At 43.3% G+C, this 11,311-nt stretch overlaps 1 protein-coding gene across 1 annotated transcript in view; it reads right to left on the reverse strand.

Moving 5' to 3' along the window:
- Positions 1–3,163, reverse strand: part of LOC138647927 (coagulation factor XIII B chain-like) — a 272,055-nt gene extending 268,892 nt beyond the window's left edge. Inside the window, exon 1 of the mRNA XM_069737297.1 lies at positions 2,920–3,163. Within this exon, the coding sequence (XP_069593398.1) occupies positions 2,920–2,965 (46 nt within the window). The 5' untranslated portion in view covers positions 2,966–3,163. The remainder of the gene's footprint in view (positions 1–2,919) is intronic.
- Positions 3,164–11,311: the final 8,148 nt, after the last annotated feature.

Genomic DNA, 11,311 nt, shown 5'->3' on the forward strand with positions numbered 1-11,311 from the left:
TATCATGCCCCAGCCTCTAAGGGGTGCCACCGTGCCTCCTGGGTGTAGGAGTGGACAGGTAACATGAAATTAGCTGTCCTGCTGGTCTCTGGAGCAAAGCATAAAGGTCCTTACTCCTTCGGTGTTCCAGCTACCGGGATCCTGCGCCTCAGAAGGAGGCAGCCTGTGCAGGGCTGGTCCCCTTCTGGTATCCTTTCCTTTGCTTCCTCTCCTTACATGCTCGCTGCAATACAATTCTGCTTTCAATGTCTCTTTCTGGGAGCTGCAGCTCTGAGGGCATGCACAGCTCCTTTAACCTTCCATCCTCCTCAGACTCTGGTCTGGAACGTTCTAACTTTCCCTACAGACTACCGGTTATATATATATATATATGGGGATTGACCTAGTAAATAGGAGCAGAAGCTCCCCCTGGTGGCCTAGAGTGTAAACTGTGTTGCATGCTTGTGGTACCTGGATACAGTTATCCTTCATTGCCTCCAAACATAGCATCACTCTCCCCGAGAGGAAAGCAATACCACTGCGACGACCAGGACCCTGGGGCACCGCAAATAAACAAACATTTATAAAGATTGTGTCACTATGAGCATTGTCTATCACATCTCTAAATGTTTTACAAGAAATGCAGCTATGTGATTGTCTGAATGCATTCGGTATACAGTATTTCAATCTTGTTTTCAAATCACCATTTGTATATTCTCCATTTGTACATTTAGTAACATAGTAACATACTGTAGTTATTAAGGTTGAAGGAATACTTTAAGTCCATCTAGTTCAACCCATAGCCTAACCTGACATGCCCTAACATGCCCTAACAGATCGAGCGCAATGCCTGTAAGCTTTGAGGCAGAGAAAGTTAAGGCTCGCAAGGAGAGAAACAAATATAGTGGAGAAAGCTATATTTTTAATGAACTACTGAGGCAAAGTAACAGCATTGCTTTATCAAATTTATATGAAGTGTATTGTGTCCAATGTTAGCAACCAGGCAACACAAAGAGGAGCTTTTCAAGTGAGCTCTTTAAGGTACACAAATGTTATGAAGTGCTTTCCAAGAAGGATGTGGTTTCCCCAATGGGGGGTACCTTTTGTAAAAATAGACTAGTGCCATCACAGCCCCCCTTGACCAAACTTCACCGGCCTATAACAGTACAAAGCACGTTCACCCTGGTGATCTAGTGGTAGTTAAACAAGAGACATTGCAGGAGTCAGAGTTAAGAAGTATGCCCAATGGAATGCCATGCCCAATTCCCCAATGTGGGGTCCTTTTTGGACTGATTAAAATAGAGCCATCACAGCCTCCTACACCTAAATGCCTCGTACAGACCACGTTCACCCTAGTCATCTAGTGGCAGTTAAAGGACACATTGCAGGAGACAGACTTAAGAAGTAGGCCCAATTCCCCAATATAGGGTCTTGTTTTTACAAAATGAAATAGTGCCTTCACAGCCCCCGTGCGCAAAAATCCCCGGCCAATAACAGTACTGAGCACGTGCACCCTGGTCATCTAGTGGCAGTTAAAGGACACATTGCAGGAGACAGAGTTAAGAAGTCGGCCCAATGTAATGCCATGCCCAATTCCCCAATGTAAAATCCTTTTTTTCTTTAAAAGAAAAGAGTGCCATCACAGACTCCTTGGCCAACATGCACCGTACAGAGCATATTCACCTTGGTGATCTAGTGGCAGGTACAAAACAGATTGCAGGAGACTGAGTTAAGAAGTCGGCCCAATGTAATGTCATGCCAATTCCCCAATGTAAAATCCTTTTTTTAAAAAAAAAAAAAAAGAAAAGAGTGCCATCACAGCACCCTTGGCCAAAATGCACCGTACAGACCACGTTCACCCTGGTGATAAAGTGGTTTTGGATGAGGAGGATGAGGATAAGGAGGAGGATAAAAACAAACAGACCAAATCTGGAAGTGTATACCCATGTGTGTTTGTGAAGAGGTGCATGAGAATACACCTCCCCAAAACAGAGAATGTATTTGAGGCTATATTTCGCTGTTTTCACTTGGTAGTGTACAGAAGTCTTTCCCAATCCAGGCCTTGTTCATTTAGATAAGAGTCCACCTTTTTTTTGGTCAGCTCAGCAGCCCTGCAGATTTGCATGCTTTTCTCTAAAGTCTTGTCTTGCTCTCTCAGTAGTCTTTCTTTGAGATGACTGTCTTTTATGCCACCCACAATTCTTTGATTAGACTGTCCCTGATCTCTCCAAAGCCACATGTTGCTGCAAGTCTCCTCAGCTCTGTCAGATATCTGTCCACCTTTTCACCATCCTCCTGCTGTCTTGTGAATAAATTATATCTTTCCACTGTCTCATTCTTCTTTGGGTCACATTGTTTATCAGATGCCTGCACAATATCTGCTAGGAGGAGGTTGTCTGTGTCTGGGAGTAAAGGTACCGTCACATTAAGCGACGCTACAGCGATATAGACAATGATGCCGATTGCTGCAGCGTCGCTGTTTAGGTCGCTGTAGAGACGTCAAACACGGCAACAGCAGAAAGATGCAGGAGCGATCCAGTGACGTACTTATCGTTCTCGCTGGTTGTTGCTCCATGAAAAACCATTGCAGGCATCGTTGCTTTTGCTGTCAAACATGACGATACACGCCGACCTGATGACCAAATAAAGTTCTGGACTTCTAGCTATGATCAGCAATGTCACAGCGGGATCCTGATCGCTGCTGCGTGTCAAACAATGAGATCGCTATCCAGGACGCTGCAACGTCACGGATCATTGTGGTTCTCGTTGGAAAGTGGCTCAGTGTGAAGGTACCTTAAGGTGTGGGCTAATTCTCTGCCATTTTCCAAATTAGGTAATAAAACAGCTTTACTTTCCGTTTGTCATCAGTGGGTGCCACTGTCGGATCCACATACAGTGTAAACTCTTCCTTCCAATGTCTCCTAGTCTGGGACGGATTACCTGATGTGACATCCAGTGTCTGAGGCGGCTTCAGACCAGTCTCCATTTTGCTGTATTGTCAGGGAATCTGTACTTACAGGTGCTGTGACCCTCTGTACAATCCCAGCCGCACACAAACTCAGAGGATTTGCAGGTTCTGTGCTCAGCTGCCACCATGTTCTGTTAGTTGCTTCCCGTCATAGATCATGCTGTGTTGGTAATTACAGGCTTATTATTACATGCAGTGCAATCCTCCATTACACGAGTCTCTACAACCACTGACCAACAAGTTCCAACAACAGAATAGAACACACATAAAAATAGTGAGACCCCTAGAGGCCAAATCATCATACAACATATTGCTACACTGTTAATAAAAATCGTGCTACAAAAGTCAAATAATGCAACATTTTTGTGGGAAGAAAAGCATAATATTCAGTTTTCATGGGGCGCAATAAGTGACAAAAAGAAAGCAAATAAGAGAATTAAAGGAAGTAGGTAGTGAGGAGGCATTAAATAAATACAAAAAAAAAAAAAATTCTGTAAAAAGCAAATCAAGGCAGCAAAGATTGAGACAGAGAGACTCATTGCCAGAGAGAGTAAAAATATTCTTTAACTACATAAATAGTAAGAAACAAAAAAATGATAGTGTCGGCCCCCTTAAAAATAGTCTGGGTGAAATGATGGATGAGGATGAGGAAAAAGCCAATATGCTAAATGACTTTTTTTCATCAGTATTTACACAAGAAAATCCCATGGCAGACAAAATGACTAGTGATAAAAATTCCCCATTAAATGTCACCTGCTTAACCCAGCAGGAAGTGCGGCGGCGTCTAAAAATCACTAAAATTGACAAATCTCCGGGCCCGGATGGGATACACCCCCGAGTACTGCAGGAATTAAGTACAGTCACTGATAGACCATTATTTTTAATATTTAAAGACTCCATAATAACAGGGTCTGTACCACAGGACTGGCGTATAGCAAATGTGGTGCCAATATTCAAAAAGGGGACAAAAACTGAACTCGGAAACTATAGGCCAGTAAGTCTAACCTCTATTGTGGGTAAAATCCTGGAGGGCATTCTAAGGGATGCTATACTGGAGTATCTGAAGAGGAATAACCTCATGACCCAGCATCAGCACGGGTTTACTAGGGACCGTTCATGTCAGACTAATTTGATCAGTTTCTATGAAGAGGTAAGTTGCGGACTGAACCAAGAGAACCCAGTAGATGTAGTGTATATGGACTTTTCAAAAGCTTTTGATACGGTGCCACACAAAAGGTTGATACATAAAATGAGAATAATGGGGATAGGGGAAAATATGTGCAAGTGGGTTGAGAGCTGGCTCAGGAATAGGAAACAAAGGGTGGTTATTAATGGAGCACACTCGGACTGGGTAGCGGTTAGCAGTAAGGTACCACAGGGGTCAGTATTGGGCCCTCTTCTTTTTAACATATTTATTAATGACCTTGTATGGGGCATTCAGAGCAGAATTTCAATATTTGCAGATGACACTAAACTCTGCAGGGTAATCAATACAGAGGAGGACAATTTTATATTACAGGATGATTTATGTAAACTAGAAGCTTGGGCTGATAAATGGCAAATGAGCTTTAATGGGGATAAATGTAAGGTCATGCACTTGGGTAGAAGTAATAAGATGTATAATTATGTGCTTAATTCTAAAACTCTGGGCAAAACCGTCAATGAAAAAGACCTGGGTGTATGGGTGGATGACAAACTCATATTCAGTAGCCAGTGTCAGGCAGCTTCTACAAAGGCAAATAAAATAATGGGATGCATTAAAAGAGGCATAGATGCTCATGAGGAGAACATAATTTTACCTCTATACAAGTCACTTGTTCGACCACACTTAGAATACTGTGCACAGTTTTGGTCCGCGGTGTATAAGAAAGACATAGCTGAACTAGAGCGGGTGCAGAGAAGAGCGACCAAGGTTATTAGAGGACTGGGGGGTCTGCAATACCAAGATAGGCTATTACACTTGGGGCTATTTAGTTTGGAAAAACGAAGACTAAGGGGTGATCTTATTTTAATGTATAAATATATGAGGGGACAGTACAAGGACCTTTCTGATGATCTTTTTAATCATAGACCTGAAACAGGGACAAGGGGGCATCCTCTACGTCTGGAGGAAAAAAGGTTTAAGCATAATAACAGACGCGGATTCTTTACTGTAAGAGCAGTGAGACTATGGAACTCTCTGCCATATGATGTTGTAATGAGTGATTCATTACTTAAATTTAAGAGGGGACTGGATACATTTCTGGAAAAGTATAATGTTACAGGTTATATACACTAGATTCCTTGATAGGGCGTTGATCCAGGGAACTAGTCTGATTGCCGTATGTAGAGTCGGGAAGGAATTATTTCCCCCAAAGTGGAGCATACTCTATAGCGGGTTTTTATGTTTGGCAGATGTCACACACAAAAGACGCTTTTTATTGCAAAAAAATAGTTTTTGCATCACCACATTTTGAGAGCTATAATTTTTCCATATTTTGGTCCACAGAGTCATGTGAGGTCTTGTTTTTTGCGGAACGAGTTGTTGTTTTTATTGGTACCATTTTCAGGCACATGACATTTTTTGATCACTTTTTAATCCAATTTTTGTGAGGCAGAATGAACAAAAAACAGCAATTTATGAATTTCTTTTAGGGGGGGTTATACCGTTCCGCGTTTGGTAAAATTGATAAAGCAGTTTTATTCTTCGAGTCAGTACGATTACAGCGATATTGCATTTATATATTTTTTTATGCTTTGGAACTTTTATACAATAAAAACTATTATATAGAAAAAATAATTATTTTTGCATTGCTTTATTCTGAGGGCCATAACTTTTTTATTTTTTCACTGATGATGGTGGCTCGTTTTTTGCGGGACAAGATCATCTTTGCGTCTTTTTGATCCCGTTATTCCACTTTTGTTCGGCGGTATGATAAGGCATTGTTTTTGCCACTTTTTTTACGGTGTTCACTGAAGGGGTTAACTAGTGGGACAGTTTTATAGGTCTGGTCGTTATGGACGCGGCAATACTGAATATGTGTACTTTTATTGTTTGTTTTTTAATTTATGTAAAGAAATTTATTTATTGGAACAATCTTTTTTTTTTATTTAATTAGGAATTTGTTTTTTAATATTTTTACACAGTGTAATTTTTTTTCCTTACTTTTTTACTTTGTCCCATGGAGGGGCATTACTATATATTGTCAGATCGCTGATCTGACACTTTGCAGAGCAAAGCGATATGACAGGCAGTGCAGGAGGCTTGCCAGCGCTCGCAAGCCACTAGCAGGACCCGGAAGGACCCCACGGCCATCTTGGATCCGGGGCCTGCAGGGAGGAGAACGGGGGAGACCCTTGGAACAACGCAATCACATTGATTGCTGTGTTCCGGGGATTAATGTGCTGGCTGACACATAGTGCCGGATGTTAGCTGTGATAATCAGCTGGCACCTGGCCGCGATCAGCCGCGCTCCCCCGTGTTTTCCATGTGTTCACAGTACCATGTAAACCTATGGAAAACAAAATCCGCAGGGCACATGTGGTGCCCCAGGGTCCTGATCATCACAGTAACATTGCTTTCCTCACAGGGAGAGTGATGTTATGCTTGGAGGCAAGGAAGGATAACTTTCACCAGGTAAACACAAGCATGCAACAGGTTCACACTCAGGCCACCAGGGGGAGCCTTTGATCCTATTTACCAGGTGAATCCTCATATGTATGGTAGGTTTGAAGGGAAAGTTAGTTAATGCCAGCCAGATAGTGTTGAATACTTGGATCTGAAGTAGTGTACCCATAGGGGTAGTCGCCGTTTGTAAGCCTTAAAGCGATAGTATACCCTTAGAGTGTAATTGCATTTCATAGCCTGTTATAGCTTTAAAGGTTAATATATTAATGTACATATGTTCCAGCAACGTTCAAGCATCAATTCCTTCCATAAAGGGAAGCTCCAGTCTTCATTAGTTAACTTGTTTCATTTGTTTACATGCATTCAAAAAAATTGTATGTCTTTTTGCTAATATATATTAGTCTGGGAGTACTGGATTTAACGGGGGGGGGGAGGGGGAGTGTGGCACCCCAGGGTCCAGGTCATCACAGTAACATTGCTTTCCTCATGGGGAAAGTGATGTCACGCTTGGAGGCAAAGAAGGATAACTTTCACCAGGTAAACACAAGCATGCAACAGGTTCACACTCCAGGCAACCAGGGGGAGTTTTTGATCCTATTTACTAGGTGACTCCCTATATATGGTAGGTTTGGAGGGAAAGTTAGTTAGTTAATGCCAGACACAGACTGGAGCAGTCTGAGGCAGGAAGAACGCATGAGGGGTTGTGCAGCCGCGACAGAGTGCTGCAGCTCCTGGACAGAGACAACACTGAAAGCAGAACATATTGCAGTGAGCATGTAGGAGAGCGTAGCACTGGCGAGGACACCAGGGGGAGGACAGCAGCGAGCAGACTGTCTCCCTGGCAAAGCACAGACACCGGTAGCCGAACCACCGAGGTTGTAAGGGATTCAGAGACCGGCAGGACAGCTGAACTGCAAGTTAAGTGTCCACCACACACACCTGAGACACAGTAACACATAGAGCCCGGGGCATGCTAGAGTCCCTGTAAAAAGGCTCAAGTTACCTCTCATGCAGGTATTGTCCTATCCTATATGAGAAACAGAGAAGAACTGTGAGGACCTTATCTGAAGCCATAGGCAGTAAGGGACTACAACACTACCGCGCTAGAGTAAGGCTCTTAATCTCCACCTGGAAAAGGGGACTCCCAACTTGCCTCCAAGGCGGCCGGACTCTGCCTGCCCTGTGATCTGGTGCCCTGGACTGTGGCTGCCTGAAGTCTTCAGTAAACAAGGTAAAGAGACTGCAAACCTGTGTCCTCGTTCCTTACTGTGCCATTCACCATCTTTCATCTACACACCGGGAGCCCTGGGGACATACTTCACCTGTGGGAAGTTATACCATCTAGCTGCCATAACATCACCCCAGAGGACCTCTTAAAGCAGCGTAGGTCCCCACTGACCGAATACCACAGGTGGCGTCTCAAACATAAACTTTATTCAATTATCCCCTTTTACATGGGCGCCCAGGGCCACGGACCGGGTCGCTATCGTGACATCCTCCTGTGAACACCGGACCCGGTACCGGGTACCCCATGGTCCTAGCGGGCGACTCATACATGCTGAGGAAAAAAATGCGTGGAAACATAGCATTGTTTATTCCGCAGCAGGTCAATTCATTTTGGGGATTTCGCAGCGGTTTACACCTGCTTCATAATAGGAATCCGCAGGTGTAAAACCGCATGTGAAATCCGCACAAAATCCACAAAATATCGCGGTAAATACGCGGTAATTCCGCAGGTAATCCGCAGAAATTCAAAATCAGTCTGGAAAAATCAGCGGGACTTTCCGCAATGTGTGCACGTAGCCTTAAACGCAGCAGGATTTCTATGCAAAAAAGCAACAGAAAATGTACACCATCTACTCTACAGGTGAACATGACATAAATTTGCAATTAATGTGGATGTGATTCCATGAAATCTCGGACCTTGGTGTGTCGAACTGTGCAGTTTTGGGGCTTTTCTACTTTATAGACTTCTGATAAAAATGCATTTAAAAAAAGCACCTTTTCATTTTTAAGCACAGAATCAAAGCTTTTCTGTAGAAAAAACATTTGTTTAGATATCAAGGTATCAATTTTTTGAACTTCCTATGACCTACAGAGGAATGCAAAAGTTTAGGCACCTCTGGTCAAAACTACTGTTATTGTGAACATTTTTAAAATGTAAAAGATGAAAAAAAATATATCTGTCAAATTTAACTTAGCCCTTTTAGAGATCATTTCATCTTCAGCTTGCAGGTACAGGTGTCTCTGAACAGTAGAACAATGTACCACAACTCCAGAGTCTGCAAATTCTTTCTGAAAGCCTTTTGCAGTCAAGTGGGTGTTCTGATCTACCTCTATAGAAATCCTGCAAGAAGCTGCCACTGAAATTTTGCTTGGTCTTCTAGACTTTAACAGGAACCATGGAGGTCAAGATAACTTCCATTACTTAATTAGATTTCAAACTGAGGAAAGGGCAACTTGAAAATGCTTTCCTATCTTCTTATAGCCTTCTCCTGCTTTGTGGACCTCCACCATTTTCATTTTCAGAATGCTAGGCAGCTGCTTTGAAGAACCCACGGCTGCTGTTTTTGGCACAAAGTTAGAGGAGACTGGGTTTTATAAAGCTGGGAAATCACCTGGTCTTTCCTAACGATGACAGTGAACAAGCCATAACCCTAAGGGTATGTGCACACGTTGCGGATTGGCCGCTGCGGATTCGCAGCAGTTTTCGCTGAGTTTACAGTACCATGTAAACCTATGGAAAACAAAATCCGCAGTGCACATGCTGCGGAAAAAAACGCGCGGAAACGTAGCGTTGTTTATTCCGCAGCATGTCAATTCTTTGTGCGGATTCCGCAGCGGTTTAAACCTGCTCCAAACCTGCTCCGCAGGTGTAAAACCGCAGGTGAAATCCGCACAAATTCCGCTAAAAAGTTTTCGCAAATCTGCGGTAATTCCGCAGGTAATCCGCAGTGCGGTTTACCTGCGGAATTACCAAAATCAGTCTGGAAAAATCTGCAGGACTTTCCGCAACGTGTGCACGTAGCCTAGCAGGCTAATTAAGGTCTGAAACCTTGGTCGAAGTTATCTGAGCACAAAAATCTTCAAGAGTACCCAAACTTTTGCATCGGCCCATTTTCCTTTTTGTAATTTTTAAATTGTAAAAAAAAAGTTACAATTTATTTTTTTTGCCTGAAACACAAACAAAATTTGTCATCTTTAACTTCAGTCCATTTCATCTTCAACTTGCTGAACTGTTCAAAATAACAGTAATTTTGACCAGGGGTGCCCAAACGTTTACATGCCACTTTACGTGGCCATATAGATGGCTTAGAAGGGGTGATGCTACTGACAGATTCCCTTTAAGGGAAGTAGCAAAGCATTTGGTTGTTATACACTTTTCCCACTAGAGGTCTCAAGTGTCTAAGCTTTTCTTGATCACTAGTGTGTAAATGTGATCACTATGACATAAATTGTCTCTTCAGAGAGGAGGAGGACTAGAACTGTAGTGCCACATATAGGAAGTAGCAAAGTGTCACATCTGGTTTGGCTGGGTGAGAAGTGTCTGACTGGGATCCAAGGGGTAATGTTTCTGATTATGGAGAGTGACATGTCAAGCCTGACATGCCAATTTCAGGAGACTTTTAAACTGCATTGCTTCTCAGGGAAATATGCAAATGGTCTCTTCAGAGATTAAGAGGACTAAAACTCTACTGAAGCCTCAAGGAAGTAGCAATCCTGCCAAATGACTTAGGTTAAAAGCCAAAACAATAATTTTATTTTGCCAACACTGTTTCAGCATACGGCCCGATTCTGGTTTTCGCCTTTATCCTACGTCATGTGACAAGGCTCGTTGGAGAATCGATATTGACTTTTAGGATTGCTACTTCTTGCAGGTGGCACTGTAGTTCCAGTCTTCTTCCTCTCTTAAGAGACAATTTGCACATTCCCCAGAGGAGCATTGGGCTCAAAAGTCTCCTCACCTCAGCATGTCAGGCTTGACATGTGAGTCTCCGCAAGGACAAACATTACCTCTTACATCTCGTTCACTATGACGGTCACTTTATTATGTTATAGCATCTCAGGTTTTAATCTGACCAAGGGCAACTGTGATGAGGTGTTGTGACACGTGATGCCGGCACCCAATCATCATTGCATTCCATGTCTCCACCTTCGAACAAACTGAAAATGAAGAGGAAGCTAGGGATCAGCTGCAGCCTGGACTTCCTTTTCTTGTTCATTTTGTCCAAAGGTGGGGACAGTGATGCCAGAGCTGATTGTGCACTGAACATCACGTGTCATTCCACCGCATCTAATCCCTGGGACTAATAGTGCCGATGTGGCACCCCAGAAGTTCGGTTGCCACGGTGGCATTGCCTCCTTCACAGGGAGTGGTCATGCCTGGAAGCAAGGAGGGGTCTCCTTTGTTAGGTAACACCAGCATACAACACTTTTCCTACTCCAGACCAGAATGGTGAGCTCTAACACTTGATTTCAGAGGAGCTTCCCTATAACACCCAGCGGCAAAGCAGCATCTCAGAGCCACCAAGAAGGAGCGACACTCAATAGACTCAAGTGGCCTGCCATGCGGGTGCTAATTTATTTCGACTGCCAGACAGTGAGAGGAACTTGAGCAGAGCTTAAGGTAGCAAGGACCTAACAGGACAGCGCAATAAGAAGACCTCCGAACCCACCTGGCTGTTGTGAATTCTGCTTTTGGGTTCCCTCCAGTGGTTGTAGGTGGTAATGCAGTTGTCCCTGAGTTGCAGTCCTGG

Source organism: Ranitomeya imitator, chromosome 8 (assembly GCF_032444005.1).
Source record: "Ranitomeya imitator isolate aRanImi1 chromosome 8, aRanImi1.pri, whole genome shotgun sequence".
Classification (NCBI taxonomy): Eukaryota; Metazoa; Chordata; class Amphibia; order Anura; family Dendrobatidae; genus Ranitomeya; species Ranitomeya imitator.